A 16,806-nucleotide genomic window follows, 5' to 3' on the forward strand; every position below is an offset into this window, starting at 1 on the left:
CATGGATAATTATTTTTTAAATTAGTACCGAGATTTGAATTTGAATATCAGAAAAAAAATGACTGGGATCCCAGAATCTCGGTATTGTAAGCCTTAGTCCTGTCCCTTAAGGTGTTATCCCTCTCCAATGCCATGCGCATGTATCTCACCCCATGCTCCATGAGGATGCATGTAAATAGAGACACCACATCGAATCATACCATGGCCTCAGCCTCACCCTCCTCAATGACCTGAACATGTATAAACTGCACAAAGTCTCCACTGTCTTTGATGGTAAAGTTTGAACGTCCTACAATAGGAGATATTAGTTTGGCTAGAAATGTGGATAATGCATGCATAGGGCTGCCCACAAATGATACAATTGGCCTAAATGGAATCCCCACCTTGTGAATTTTCGTTAGGCCATAAAACATAGGCAGCTAGCATCTCATGGCATGAAGTGTCCAATAGGGGTCTTTGGAAATCTTCTCGGCATTCTACCAATACAGGATTTTGTTGTTGTGCAGTTCCAATCCTACCAAGGGATTTCTACAGTAACCTCATAAGTTGTTCTATCATTCAACAGTTTCAAGGCTTTGTTGCAGTAATCTACTTTGTTGAGGATCACAGTTGACCTCCCTTTGTTTGCAGGTAAAACAAGGATGCTGTTGTCCTGTCTTAGCTCCCTAAGAGCCTTAATCTGAACTCTCCGATTAGTGCTGTTGTAACAAACCAAGCCACGGAGGAGCTAGAGTAAGATTTTTCATGGGTCTGCTTCCCCCACGCGTGTGTGGAAACGATATATCAACGATACATTCACCATTGTACAGAGGGGAAGAGAGGATGAGGTTCTCAGTTTTCTTATTAGCTGCTCCCCTTTTATTTAGTTTATCTCAGAGGTGGAAATCGATGGTAACCTCCCTTTCCTTGATGTGTTGGTTTATAGAGATGGCCCCAGAGTAAAAACGAGTGTATATAGAAAAAACCCATGTGCCGGAGGCAATATACACATTATAACATGGCACAAGCCAACAATCACAAGAATAGTGTTATTAGGGCCTTGTTGATATTGCTGGGTCCCAATGTAGGGCTTCTGAGGATAGAAAGGAGATTAAACGTGTCACAGCAGATCTCAGGAAATACAGGTACCCCCAGAAGGTCTTGGATAAATATGCTCGAGAAGTGGAACATGGAAGAAGAGAGCCATTCACACCCATTGTCACCACATACATTCCCTACCATCCAGGATTAACTGAGCAAATCTCCCAGGTATTACGTACTTGCCAAGACATGCTGTGTGCAACTGCCAGAGCAAAGATTGCACACAGTCGTGTCAAAGGTTAAAGATCCCATACCGTGGAAAGTAAAAGCGGGGTCATATATGAGATTAAATGCCCAGATTGTTGGGAGTGCTGTCGGCGAGACAAAATGCTGTTTCAAAGATCATATGGGTGAGCATAACACAATAAAGGCTGCAGATTATGGGAAATCTGCTGTGACCGAACAGTTTTGGGAGGAGAACCACCAAAGTTCACCTGGCGACGCAGTGATAGTCTATCGTTCACAGTGATATTGGAACAGCAAATGGCTCGAGAGTTTGCAGATTTGCTCTTCTGAGCATAATACCATTAACAGAGACAAATGAATCTGTATTTATCCCCTCTTTGAAACTGCAATTCTTGGACAGGATGAACGGTTCTGCCTGGCACACTCCCAAGCTATTTCCGGTTTCCATGCATGTGTGGAGGATACTGCCCATGCTACTATGACAACACATGCTGCAAGCCGTGATCCTGCAGTTATTTAAGGATGTACCATGTAAAGTTAAGTCTTACTATTGATAAAGGAGGCAGCTGCCTCTGAAAGCTATGGTTGTTTTTAATCGTTTTATTCCATATTGTGTAATTGTTATTCTTTATATTTTATTTATTATCTTTCTGCCTTTATTGTACAATCGGTGTATTTTATCATTTTTAATCTGATCCTGCCTTATATTATAATATTATTTCTATTTTAATAAAGTTTCAGTTATATTTGATGTATTACATCGCAGTTATTTTGAATGGATATCTATCTTTATTATTCAGTTATACCAATAACCAATATCTAAAGCATTTTTCTTTTTCAGAGTGATTTATGAATTAAAATAAGTAAAATGAATAAAATTTTATGGCATTTTAAAATATTAGACTGGTATCGTAAAAGGAACCGATTTCTATAAACCAGAATATCTTATTTGAACACTATATATGGAAGAAATGAAAAGAAATGGAATATGTATATTGTTAAAATTCAGAAACTTACTTTATCATCTAATTCACGTGATATGTCTAAATGCCTTTTGCAACAAACAACAGCTTCATCAAATTTTCCCATTACTTTCAATGTGTTGCCAAGGTTTCCACTTGCTTTCCCTTCACCTAATCGATCTCCTATAGCTCTACAGAAAAAAAACATTGCATAAATGTAGAACTTAAATAAAGTAACAAAAGACCAAAGGCAAGAGAAAATAAAATCTAAGAAGTTAATATCCATTAGATTTGCTTCCACCATGTATAATCCTTAAAGAAAAATATAGGAATGCTACTGTTAGAAACAGTCACATCTCCAATAACATGCTGTAAGATTATTATATATATATAAAAAACCATGTATAATGTATAAATTTCTGTTTTCCATACAAACTATACAGAAAAAAAAAATAACTAGGGGGCTTCGCTCGCCAAACCCACTTCTTTGTCTTCACCAGATTCGTACACTTCGTAAAGGGTTTTAAACATCTTCGCATACAGGTTTTCGTTCATCATACTTTGAACGATTTCCAAGACATCAGTCCTTTTCACTCTCTGCTTGGCTCATTCCATCAACGCTTCTCCATCGTCGGAGAAGCGTTGATGGAATGCTTCTCCATATATTTTTTTATATTTACAAACTATACGCATTTAAAATATTTACAAAATACTAAACTATTTACTATTTACAAAAATACAAACTATATCGGGTCCCTTCATCAGCTGATGTTAATATACAAAAAACATTACAATGGAACATCAAATAATGCCGGGAGTGGTCGTGTATTAGACAGTGAAGCACATGCACGAGGTTGGTGAATGTTATGGAGGCAGTTGTCTTGCAATGTGACAAACATTGGCATGTGTCCCCACATATGCAATCTACATTGTCAACAGCAAGTGTCTGATTCTGCCCAGTAACCCATTTGTGTTCCTTGCATTTAACGTTCACCAAAATATTAAATCTTGTGCATGTGCTTCACTGTCTAACACATGACCACACCCAGCATTGTTTGATGTTTCATTGTAATGCTTTCTGTGTATTAATGTCAGCTGATGAAGGGACCCATTGTCCCGATATAGTACAGGTATGACTGTAAATAGTTTAGTATTTTGTAAATATTTTAGTTTTACATTGTATAATGTTATACAAATAATAACACTGACTGAAATCTAATCAGGAAATGACCTATAATTATTTACCTGCACATTTGTAGTGACATAATTGCCCCGCCCTCTTCTCCCATTGGCTCAAATAAATATCACTAGGAGGAAAAAACTTTTTTTTAATGTATAGAGAGATGAATTGCCACAGTTCGTGTGATTTATACAAAATTTGGAATGGCTTGACATGTCTTTCTAAAAGAATTAAATATAAAATTTCATGAAAATCTGTCCAGTGGGCTAGAGTTAGTTATATGCAGACAGACAAATGTGTGAAGACAATATGCAACCTAGGCATGTGTAGATATGAAAATGTGCTGACAAAATACTTGTCTCAGTAACCACCTAACTATATTCATTTACTTACACTTTGAGTGGGCACTTTATAAAGGTGCACTTAATAGTGAATAGGTCTCAAGAATAACCTGGATTCATCATGCCATGGACTCAACAAGGCATTGAAAGCATGCAATAACTGGTTCCCACAGTTGTTGCTTATTTCAATTTTTATTTCCAACACCAGCCACATCTTGTTTTCACATTAATGTGTATTAAAAATAAAATAAATAAATTTATAGCCATTGACAATCCACTGCAGGATGGAGACTTCCTAAACAAGGTGTTGAAAGCATGCAATAACTGTTTCCACAGTTGTTGCTTATTTCAATTTTTATTAAGTCATGTTGAGGGAAATGGACCATAATCTGCCACCCACGCTGGTCCACTATGGGCAGATCAACCGTATTTAGCAGTCAGGGGCTTGAACCCTGGTCCACTCAAAGAGTGTACTTTGCACTCCCGCTCCTGACCGCTTGGATATGGAGGCCAATTACTAACTATAATTTATTTGGTCTCCCAGTAATGTTACTGACTTTCTCAGTTATTTTCATTTTATAATGTACTATAAAAAAGGGACATTACTATTAGTAGTGGCAAATGATCCTCCAAGAAACCAAGCTTATACAGCATCAGTCAAAAAGGTTGTGGGACTACTCATCTTATATGTCGATTTCCTCTAAAAATTTGTTTAATTCTTTTGTAATTACACACTTCTACAACAGATGGAAGCCTGTTCTGAAAAGCAATCACTCTCTGGTTAAAAGCAAATTTTTGTACGTCTGTTCTGCAATTGTCCTTTTGCAGTTTAAGTTTCTGTCCTGCGATGTGTTTATCCAAGACAGGAGACCATCAGCATTTAGTTTTCCAAGCACTGCAATTTGAAAAATTGGTTCTTTCATGGTAATACCTTTTTGTATCCTTTACTAATCATGTTGCTTTTCTCTGCACACATTGCAACATAATCATATTCTTTTTAAGATGAGGCTTCCAAACCTATATGCAAAACTCAAGATGAAGCCTAATCATTGCCTTATACAATGAGATAATCACCACCTTGTCTAAGCTGGAAAAATTCCTGTACAGTGGACCCCTGCTTTATGATTGGTTGTTAATAAAATACTATACGATATGTAGTAAGCACTGGTCATTGTGATCATGTTTGCAAATTGAATTTTAATTTATTAAACAACAATTTTAATAAGCGAAAATAGAAGGAATATTATTCACAGGCTATAAAAGTAAAGATATAAAGCACAAACTTATATTTTATTATCTTACCAATTAACAAAATTAAATGGTATGTGAAAATCAGGTAGCAAAATAAAAAATAAATTTATGCTTATGCTTACATAGCTTAACTAATAGCATTGATTGTAACTAATTGATATTTCTGTTCACTGACATTTTTTTTTTTTGGGTTGTAAAATTTAAAACAGTAAAAAAGATAAGCAATCAATAAAAAAACACAACATGCACAAATTGCAACTAACACAATATGCGCAAGCTTACAAAGCTTAAAAAATAGGAATGAAGAGAAGAAGATTCTGAAATTTTGTTTTTTATGTGACTGAAGATTTCATGGAAGAGGAAAAACACATTTCACCATAATAACGTAAAAACCCACAGCTACAGGTATTATATCAAATGCAATAAGATTGGATTTACTACCCATTTATCATGGATTGCACTAACAGAAAAGTCCAATAAACTGGAAACTGCAAATTGTTTTATGGTAGTGACCTCCAGAAATGTGCTTTAGAAAAATATCACAAAGGCATTCTAAATTGGTTGTTATACCCGAACATATGATAACAATGAAAGTGTAGTGCATTTTACTGATCTGAATTGGATTTTTGAAATTTGATTCTATAAAGCAGCTGATCCTACTAACCAGTGATCATGTTAACCGGAGCCTACTTATTTCACTTTACGATGGGCTTACCATTGTTTCTGACCAGACCACATGGTCTGTTCTCTCAGGCAACAGCAGCGTTTATAAACGTGTTGGCCATATTCTATAAAAAACTAATACAATTTCCATTATAAAAATCGCCTTTCAGAGAGATAAACAGCTTAGTTATACAGCAAAAATTTCAACTTCCGAGGTCTTGGAACGAATTACCAAAAAACAATGTGTTATTGGGTTCACATATTTTCACAATAAGATGGTGTCTCCGGAATGGATTAATATCAAAGTGGGGGTCCGCTGACAGAACCACACAAGCTGTCCTAGTAGCCTATCTGTACTGCTTCACTCTGTAATTACTCCTAGGTCTCTCTCATTCTCCATCACCTTGAGTGTGGTACCATTCAAGTAGTATGCTATTCTGGGATTCCTGTTGCACACGTATCTTGCATTTATTAATGTTAAACCTCAATTGCTACTTCTCAACCCATGTAATTTTTGTCTAGATGATGCAAACTTTTGTATCATCTACAAACCGAGACATTACACTTTAAATGCCTTCATCAATATCATTAATAAATATCAAGCATGGTAAGTTTACCCTGCACTGAAACAAGATGGACTCCACATTTAACATCAGTGAAAGAAGAGCAATACCCATCTTCTTCCACTCAGCAATTCTTTATCCATAACAGTAATGTCCCCCAAATGGCACACTTTCCCAAACAGTACACTGGTGTTTCATGTTTTGTTTGTTTGTTATTTGGTTTTTAGGAGCATTAGCAACTAAGGCCATATTGCTCCGGGATATGTGGTGGTCATTCCCTGACCTTCCCGCATCCTCCGTATTTGGTGGTGACGGGCTCAAACCTCGGTCTAATTAAGAAGCGTGTGCTACGCACGGTCTAATCAAGAAGCGTGTGCTGCTCCTTCCCACCTGGCTACGGAGACGCCCCTGGTGTTTTGACACGCATAGTGTCAAAATCTTTACTGAAATCTAAGTATATGATGTCGAAATAATTTTTTCCTCCAGTCTGTTTGCTACCATGTCATAATAATTTATCAGATTGATTATTTTGTTAATTGGAGAAAATAAAGTGTAAATTTGTGTCCAATATCTTTACTTTTATAGCCTGTGGATAATATTTCTCCTATTTTAGCTTATTAGAATAGCCATTTAATACAATTAAAATTCAGTTCACAAACGTGATCACAATGACTGGCATTTACTACATATCGTATAGTGAACGGTTTTTGTTTTGGAGAGCCCATTGTAAAGTGATTTGACTGTAGATTAAATTAAATTACGTATCGTATTTAGATTAAATAGTTTTGAATAAACACGATACTCTAAGTTATTATTCATTGTATGTTTTTTCAGCCTCATTTAACTCGGTAAACTGAAAAGAATTTAAAACTGTCTAAAAAATTGTAATCACCTTTATGACAGGAAAATCCCCCCCCCATACCCTTGAAAGCAGTTATAACTTTAAGTAAACCTTACATCAGTAAATTATCACTGCCTCCTAGTGGTTCCTCTATCTGGAGAGTCTTAGTGTATGAAGAACACCTACTGATAACAATGGTCAACAAAAAGAAAACAAAAATTGTTTAAATGATTTTTATTTGTTTAATCATCCCCCTGCCTGTGATGTCCCAGTGTCTTGCAAGAATGTTTTTTTTTTTTTTTTTTTTTTTTTTAGATCACACTGTCTGGTATGAAGTCTTCAGTCATTAATAAAAGTTGACATTAAAATTTAAAGATAACATTAAACTAATGCTGTGTTCACTTATGTAATTTTATTCTACATGAACTCTGATGTAGTATTGGTATTGGTATTGTTATTTCTGGCGCAAGGGCTACTAGGGCCATATTGCGCCTATCAAGGGTAAAGGAGTCCAGATATTGTGATTATAAAATCATGTCAGATGCGGTCATATAGCTGTATCTCTTTGAGGAAGCAAAAAAATTCTATTAGATTTGCATCATTGCCTATAATGTGACGAAGTGTTAAAGGTTCTTGAAGATTTCGTAGAGTACCGAATGAGGCTTTTCTGGCAGCAGTATATAGTGTACAATCAATGAGAATGTGTTTGATAGTGAGAAAAGAGTTGCAGTGAGTACACTTCGGAGGATCGCCTCCTGTGAGTAGATAAAGATGGGTGAGGTGACTGTGACCGATTCGCGCTCTGGACAAGACGACTTCTTCCCTTCTGTTTACACGGAAACTGGAAGCCCATAACTGTGGTTCAGATTTTATTTGCAGGAGCTTGTTCTGCAGTTGAGCTTGCCACAAAAGTGTCCACTGTTCTTTACATACATGCCTTATATAGGATCTATAGTCAATATACGGAACGTAGTAATTCGTCGATGCTATGTTGGATGATTGTTTTGCTGCATAATCCGCTTTTTCATTCCCTGATATCCCCATGTGGCCTGGGATCCAACAAAAGATGACTATTTGCTGGTGTTCTTGGATATGCATCAGCCGAGATTTTATTGTTGCTATTACAGGATGTGTTGGCGAGGAGGAATTTTGCAAGGCTATAAGTGCACTCTGTGAGTCTGTATATATCACAGTTTTTTGGATGGACAGATGGAGGATATTTTCTAAGGCAAGGTTGATGGCACATAATTCTGCTGTATAACTGCTGCATTCAGTGGGCAAGGAAACAGAGATAGTGTTATGGGGAAAGACGGCTGCAGCCCCGACTCCACTTTCAGACTTTGATCCATCAGTGTATACTTTTGTAAAATGTGGATAATTTTGTGTGTGAGCAGTATGGAGTTGTTGCATGTTGATATTAGCAAGCGAATGTTTTCCCCAGCTTAGGAAATAGCTGTCACAGGATGCTTTAATAGAATACCATGGAGGATCTGCACTGTTTGAATCTTGGAGGACTTTGTCAAGATGTATATTCCACGTTTGCGATAATGCCTGCAATCTGATGCCAGTAGGTTGAACTGCTCTGGGTTTGTTTCTATAGTGCATAAAGAACTGTGGATCATTAAGTATTGGCCTAATGGGGTGAGTAGATATACTTTGAATTTTGGCCGCATAGTTTAGGAGTAACATCTTTCTCCTGAGTCTGAGGGGAGGTTCATGGGTTTCAATATAAAGACTTTGTACTGGCGACGTTCTATAAGCACCTACAGCAATCCTGAGGGCAGAATGTTGAATAGGGGCAAGACATGATAACACGCTTTCCCTAGCAGAATCATACACCGGGGCACCATAATCAAGGCGAAATCTAATTAGGGCTCTATATAAGTGAAGTAGGGTGCAACGATCTGCACCCCACGATGTAGAAGAAATAACTCTTAGTAAGTTCATTTTTTTCTGGCAAACAGTCCGTAGATGTTTAATGTGTTCTTTAAAGTTCAATTTATTGTCAAAAATCACACCAAGAAGACGAACGCTGTTCACAACTGCGACAGGTTGGTTTCTTAAATGTATTTCAGGATCTGGGTGCATCTTTCGTTTGTTACAAAAATGAATGACACTAGATTTCTGATAGGACAGTCGGTAACCATTCTGTGTCATCCATAGTTCGATATTATTGATTGATGTTTGAAGTTGCCTCTCAATAAAACTCATGTTTTGTGAACTGCAAGAGACCGTCAGATCATCAGCATATAGGTATGAAGTCACTATATTGGGAATAATTTTAGTCAACTGATTTATTCTTATTGCAAACAAAGTTGCACTAAGAACAGAGCCCTGAGGGACTCCTTCTTCTTGTATATATGTTTTGGAAAGGACTTGCCGATAGCGAACTTGAAAGGTCCTCTGCTGTAGGAAATTCTGTATGAAAAGAGGTAAGTGACCTCTCAGATCCAGGGAATGTAGATCTCTCAGGATGCCAAAACGCCAAGTGGTGTCAAAGGCTTTCTCTATATCGAGACATGCCATGACGAGATGCTTATTTTGAATAAATGCATTCCTAATATTAGTTTCTGCTTTGATCATAAGATCCAGTGATGATCGGTTTTTCCTGAAACCAAATTGATTATCGGATATTATGTTTTGGGAATCAAGGTACCATGTTAGTCTACGGTGTATTATTTTTTCTAGGGTTTTACTTAAGCAGCTGGTGAGAGAAATGGGTCTATAATTATTAGGCATAGAGAGATCTTTCCCTGGTTTGGGTATTGCCAGTACAAAAGAGTGACGCCAAGAACTGGGGAATGAATGTTCTATGAAGATGCGATTATAGAATGTCAGAAGCAAAGATAGCGATTTATTATCTAGATGCTGTAGCATTATGTTGTATATTCCATCAGGGCCAGCAGCGCTGTTCCTTGCAGTGGATAGAGCCTCTTGAAGTTCTAGCATAGTGAGTGGTTGATTGTACGGTAGAAAGGATTTGGTTCTGAAATTCAGGTGGGATTTTTCGGCTGAAGTCTTAATCTTTTGAAATGATGATTCGTATGCTGTTGATTGAGATAACTGCGAAAATACTGCGCCTAGGGCATCTGCAATCTCTGCAGGAGTAGACAGTTCCAACCCGTTCCAGGTGATAAGTGGGGAGGACAATGGGTGAAATTTGCCATTTAATTGCCTGATTTTTTTCCATATAATTCTTACGTCAGTATTTTTATTAATTTCAGTTGCGAATCGAATCCAAGAGTCTTTTTTTGCTTTTTTCCTAATATGGCGGGCCTTAGCTCTAAGTTTTTTGTAGTTTATCAAGTTTGCAGTGGTAGGGTATTTACGGAATAAATTCCAAGCACGGTTTTTTTCTTTTTTTGCATTTCTACAGTCCTCATTCCACCAGTAGTTTCTGCTTTTACGGATGCTTGACTGTGGTTGAGGAATGGCAGCAGATGCAGCTACTAGGATCTGTTTTGTAATATGTTTGGCAGCTTTGTCAATTGGTTGATATTCAATGACCTGGTTGTCAAAGGATACATGGGAAGCGTACTTTGTCCAATCTGCCTTAGAAAATTTCCATTTTTTGCTGGTTTCTGAAGTTATGCAGAGTGAAGTTTGTATTTTACAGATTATTGGGTAGTGGTCACTATTGAGTGGATCGTCCAGAGCAGTCCACTCAATACTAGGAAAGAGGATAGGAGAGCAGATGGATAGGTCTATTGCAGAGACTGATCCTGTTGGTAGATGGAAATAAGTTGGAGAGCCTGTATTTAATATGGTTAGATTTTGTCTGTCGACAAGCATTTCAATGAGTTGTCCTCGGGCGTCTGTGTTGGGAGATCCCCACAATGGATTATGTCCATTGAAGTCGCCCAATAAACAGAAAGGAGTTGGCAACTGCAAAATGAGATCTTGAAGTTCTTGAAACGTACAAGGATCACTGGGTGGCAGGTAGATGGAAACCAGTGTTAGGTTAATGCCAATCGCTATTCGCGTGGCAACGGCTTCAATGGCAGTTTGTAGGGGAATGCGTTTACAAGGGACTCATGAGTCCACGAGTATGGCTACCCCTCCATGAGCATTTGTGGTTGTAAGTCTGTCTTGCCGAAAGAGAGTATAATTTTTTATCGAGGGAGACAACTGCGGTGTTAAATATGTCTCCTGTAAGCAGATTCCAATTGGATTATGGTTCATAATTATTTCGTGGATGTCGTCAATATTGCTGCGAAAGCCTCTGCAATTCCATTGTACGATGTTTTTCATTGTTTGGGTTTATATGGAGTAGCTGCATCTGTCTGCTTTTTGGAAATCTGTTTCAGGCGGTCAGCTTTCATCTTCTCTCTCTTTGAAAAAACAGGTCTGGTTTCTATTTCGTCTTCTGGATGGATTTCCAAAATGGTTTCATTTTCTTCTTGATTGCAAGTCTCATTTGTGTCCATAGCGGAAGAGGATTCAGCATGCTGCTTATTAATGGGATCAGCATTTTCTTTTTGAGCAGGTCTTACGGAAGTTGCAGCAGCAACAGGTGGTATCGTAACTGGTGTGTTACAAGATCTGGTTGAAGTCTGTTGCTTTGAGGACTGTGGTACGGAAGAGAGTATAGATCGAGCCCACTCAGAAATAGAAATGTTTGGTGGTATTGATGTGTCAGTCTGAACAGATATTGTATGAAATCTTTTGGTAGCATCAGCATATGTATGTTTTGGTATCACTTGCTGTATTTGTTTCCTTGCTTCTGAAAATGAGACTTTTTTTTCTACCTTGTACTTCTGAATTTTCTTTTCATATTTCCATTGGTCACATGTTTTAGAGAAGGCTGGGTGGTTGCCTTTGCAATTAGGGCAGAGCGAGGACTGTGATTTACATTCAGCTTGGGTATGCTCCTTCGAGCCACAGTTAGGGCATACAGCATCACCTCGACAGACTGTTTGGGAGTGTCCGAATTTCTGACATTTATAACATCTTAATGGATTTGGAATATACGGGCGAATGCGGCAGTTCAGATACCCGGCTTTCACCGATGTAGGTAGGTTTGGTGAACTAAATGTCAGTATGATGCTTCGAGTTGGGATAAGTTCGCCATCTTTCTTCAGCATAATTCTTTTCGCCTGTGTGACCTTCTGATCTTGCAATTCATTTACAATTTCCTCCTCTGAGACATTCATTAGGTCCCATTCTGAGATGACACCTTTGGAGGTATTGAGTGTAGCATGTGGTGACACCTTGACTGAAATTCCACCAAATGTGGAGAGTTTCAGAAGGGACTCAGAGTGTTTGGAACTGGTGGTCTCAACCAGTAGGTCGCCAGATTTTAGACGTCTCACCATTTTCGGGGAACCTGCTACACTTTCCAGACATTTCTGTATGAGAAATGGAGATAGATTGCCTATGGCCTGGTTTGTTAAAGAATGCAAGATCAGGAAAGTAGGATGTTCTATCCTGCAAGCATCCGTCTTCAGTCTCTTTCTGGTGTTTGTGTCATCATCGGGATGGTGCAAATCCAATGAGTTAGGATTTGCTGTCTGGATCGGGGGAAAGTTGTCGAAATCCATGTTTTGCTCCTTTTGGCCCTGGGGGTTTGCTTTACCACCCAGGTTTCCGGCCCCGCCACGGGGAGGCAGGAGCAGTGCCACGAGGTGACCAAGCGGCTGTGTTAGTAAGTTAGTACTAATAGAAAAAGGAAACAGAAAGGTGGTTTTCCTTTCTGGGCTTCTGCCTACTCTTTGTAGTGCGAGACAGCTACTCTAATATAGAAATAAAGAGAACGGTGTTTGAAACTAAAAATATAAACTGATTGCTTAAATTCTCTTTTTAGAAAACGCTTTCAGAGACGCACTATAATCGCTTGGCCACGGAACGCTTGGCACCCGGGGCCTCTGATGTAGTACAAAAACACGAATATGCATATATGTACATGGGACGTGCTAGGAAGGAAACACAAAGCATGTTACAAGGACTAAGAGAGATAAAGATAGGATTCAAGGCCAGAACAAACCTTTGTAAGGATAAGAATGGCAATATGTTAGGAGATGAAGGAGAAATGTTGGAAAGATGGATGGAGTATTTCAAAGGGTTGTTCAGTGGGGTGGGGAACAACACATGAAACAGTAGGAAATATGGAGTATTTCAAAGAAATGGAGTATTTCAAAGGGTTGTTCAGTGTGTGTGTGGGGGGGGGGAACCACATGAAACAGTACGAAAAAACGGATGGAGAGGAGACAAAGATGGAAGAAAACCAAACAGACCCAGAGGAGGAACTACAGATGCAAAAGGAAAAAGTTGAACATGTGATATGATTTATAAAAAAACAACTCAGGAAGATGGTATTAAAGTATAGCTGATAAAGTATGGAGGGGAAGAACTGAAAGAAGAAATATACAAACTGGTTAAGGAAATCTGGGAGCATCATCAACTTGTTAAAAATTATCCCCTCTCAATAATACTGGAGTTAAGGCGAAAATCAAAGAACAGCTTTCAGCTAAGGTAAAGAAAGCCAACACGAGAACCACAGGAAACTTTTACCAGTCAAAAGCGTTTCCCAGTACTACAGCTTCTCCCTGCATTCTCGATAAACAGATCGTGCATGTTATCGGTAGTGGCAGTAGAAGTTGATAATGATGTATTGATAAGTTTTTTTCCTTATTATTAAAAGAAAATTATTGGAAATCATAAGTGGGCTGAAATTTACTTGTGGGTAACACCCTCCAGACTGCCTCAGTCTTAGGGTGTTTATCCCCCCTTCCCACTGTTTTAACCCGATACGAAAAAGACTTCTACAGACGATGCATGTTATCGGGTTGCAGTAGAAGTCATTTTCCTATCGGGTTAAAACAGTGGGAAGGGGGGATAAACATCCTAAAGACTGAGGCAGTCTGGAGGGTGTACCCATAAGTAAATTTCAGCTGTGAAGGCATTACACTCATGAACTCAAATAATCTGCTTTTAATAATGATAAAAAATTAATCACTACATTGTTATCGACTTCTACTGCCACTACCGATAACATGCACCATCTGTTTACCGAGAATGCAGGGAGAAGCTGCAGTACTGGGAAATGTGTCTGATCACTAAAAGTTTCCCATGGTTCTCGTGTTAGCTTTCTTTACCTTCACCTAGCTTTCTAAACTATTCAAAGTGAGAAGAGGATTAAGCAAGAGAGATGTTCTCTCAATAACCTTGTTCAACTTGAGCCTAGAAGCAACCATAAGGAAAATAATGATAAACCCAAGAGGCACTTTATTCAACAGAAAGGTACAGTATATGGCTTTTGTTGTGATAATTAGTAGTTTCAAGTAGAACAGTGAATTAACTGAAAGAAAGTGTATGGCAACTGGAAAAAGATCAAAGGAGGTGAGCCTAGAGATCAACACTGATAAAACCAAGTACAGTCGACTCCGGTTATTTGGGACACATAAGGCCTAGTACATTTTGGCCCGATTAAGCGGTTGCCCCAATTATGTGAAGTTTCACATAAATAGTTAAAAATACAGCTTTACGATTGATTTTCTGTACGATCAAATCACATTACAATGGACTTGCCATAGTAAAGTACCATTCACTATACAATATGTAGTAAGCGCAGATCATTGTGATCATGTTTGTGAATTGAATTTTAATTCTATTAAACAGCAATTCTAATTAGCAAAAATAGGAGGAATATTATCCACAGGCTATAAAAGTAAAGATATATTAAGTACAAATTTACACTTTATTACCTTACCAATTAAAAAATTAAATGATACATGAAAATCAGAAGAATATTTTCCACAGGTTAGTAAAATAAAAATGAATTTAAGTTTGTGCGTTGACATTTCCGTTCACTGACATTTGTGAGTGGGGATTAAAATTTAAAACAGTAAAAAAGATAAGCAATCAATAATAAAGAACATGACACACACAAATTGCAAGTAACATGATACACTCAAGTGAGAATGGAGTAACAAGTAGTAGCAGCATGTGATGCAAGAAAGCAAATGTGTGAGCTTATGCAGCATCAGCCAAAAAAAAAAAAAAAAAAAAAACACCATTCCCTCCAAATGCCTGTCCAGTTCCTCCTTAAATTTATTCAACCTATCAACTTCCACAACGACAGATGGAAGTTTGTTCCAGCAAATTAATTTTTTTATATGATTGAAGATATCATGGATGTGTAAACACATTTCATAACCCACAGAATTCCAGCTGTCGATATTATTGCAAATTCGATAAGGTCAAGTTTACTATCCATTTAAAACAGACTGCACTAACAGAAAAGCCCAATAAACAGGAGACTGCTAATTATTTTTATTGTTTTATAGTTGTAACTTCCAGAAATCCAACCGAACCATGAGGTATGGTCAGAGAGAATCGTAGGATAATCTCAAATATTTCAGTCTCCTGCCCCAATTAAATGGCATGTTATCCCAATTAAGCGAGGTAAACCCTGGCTATTTTCTCAATTGGGTTCTGTTCTTTAAGATTTGTCCCAAATAAACGGCCGTCCCGATTAACCAGTGGCCCAAATAACCAGAATCCACTGTATATGATTAACACTAGAAACAGACAGATTAAGAGTCAAGAGTGTCAAGATGGGAGAAGGAAAGAGTTCTGAGATGGGAGAAAGGAGAGTTTTAAGAGAGTGCAGCAGTTTGAGTACTTGGATGATATTATTACAGAGGGCAATAAAGTCTGCATGGCAATAAAAGCTAAGAACAGGGTCTGGTAACCAGTGTTAATTTGCCTAAAAAAACTATTTAGACATTCACGTATTTCGAAGAAGTTGAAATTGACCATTTACAAATGATAAGCCCAGTCATTCTGCATGGCACTAATAAAAAGAGATGAGTATGCCACAAGTGCATGAAAGAAATTTCGTTAGGAAAATATAGGGGCAGTCATTGAGAATGGACAATGGAGAATAAGAACAAACAGAATTGTACCAGCTTTACAAAGACCTAGATCTGGTAACAGAAACAAGGAAAAGAAGACTGCAATGTCTGGGGCATGTGGAAAGGATGGAAGAGAAAGAACTGCTGTCAGAGTCATGTACCAAAATCATGAATGAACACAGGGCAGGTAGACTGCAGAAGAGCTGGCTTGAAGACAAGAATCAGAAAAGAGTGGGCAAACATTGTTCAGAAGATTGAGGTCCAACAAGAGCTGTAGCAACAGGAGAGTGAGCATATACAAGGTGTGGAAATAAAGTTCCCACACTGGTGCTATTGCAGTCATGTTTGACGAGTTTTAAAATAGAAGTGGTAGGTTATAGTTCAAAGTTCTTCCAACAAATGGTGGTACAGAGATTGTCCAGTAGCTAATAGGTTGCAAGTAATAAACAGTTTCGTTATCAGTGTTAACATTCCATGTCGTGATTTTGCAATGGAGCAAACTAACAAATATCAAATTTTCCTTTAAACTGGAAAAAATCTGCAACAGAAATGTACGAAATGTTAGAAACTATTTATGATGATGAAATGTTAAGTTGTACCAGTGTGTTTGAATGATATAGGCAGTTCAAAGACAGATGCAATGACTAAAGAAATGGGAATCCATCAACTTCTCAAAAGAGGACAGTGTTGCAAAAAGTTCAGGAAATCATGGAAAGGGATTGTTGTTTGACCCTCAGAATAATGGCTGACGAACTGGATATGAATAAGGTGATGATTAACCAAATTCTGCATGAAGATTTAGGGGAAAGGAAAATCTGTGCAAAATTTGTAATGCACAGCCTCAGCCTGCCTTCTGCACTTGTTGTGAAGACATTTCTGGTAAA

The 16,806-nt window shown here is 37.9% G+C and overlaps 1 protein-coding gene across 1 annotated transcript in view; it reads right to left on the reverse strand.

Moving 5' to 3' along the window:
- The window catches only part of LOC150089536 (G protein-signaling modulator 2-like), a 240,318-nt gene that overhangs the window by 183,881 nt on the left and 39,631 nt on the right, over positions 1 to 16,806 (reverse strand). Inside the window, exon 3 of the mRNA XM_090390018.1 lies at positions 2,284 to 2,419. Within this exon, the coding sequence (XP_090246144.1) occupies positions 2,284 to 2,419 (136 nt within the window). The remainder of the gene's footprint in view (positions 1 to 2,283; positions 2,420 to 16,806) is intronic.

Source organism: Mastigoproctus giganteus, chromosome 2 (assembly GCF_048544385.1).
Source record: "Mastigoproctus giganteus isolate SK-2022 chromosome 2, ASM4854438v1, whole genome shotgun sequence".
In the NCBI taxonomy this organism is placed as follows: Eukaryota; Metazoa; Arthropoda; class Arachnida; order Uropygi; family Thelyphonidae; genus Mastigoproctus; species Mastigoproctus giganteus.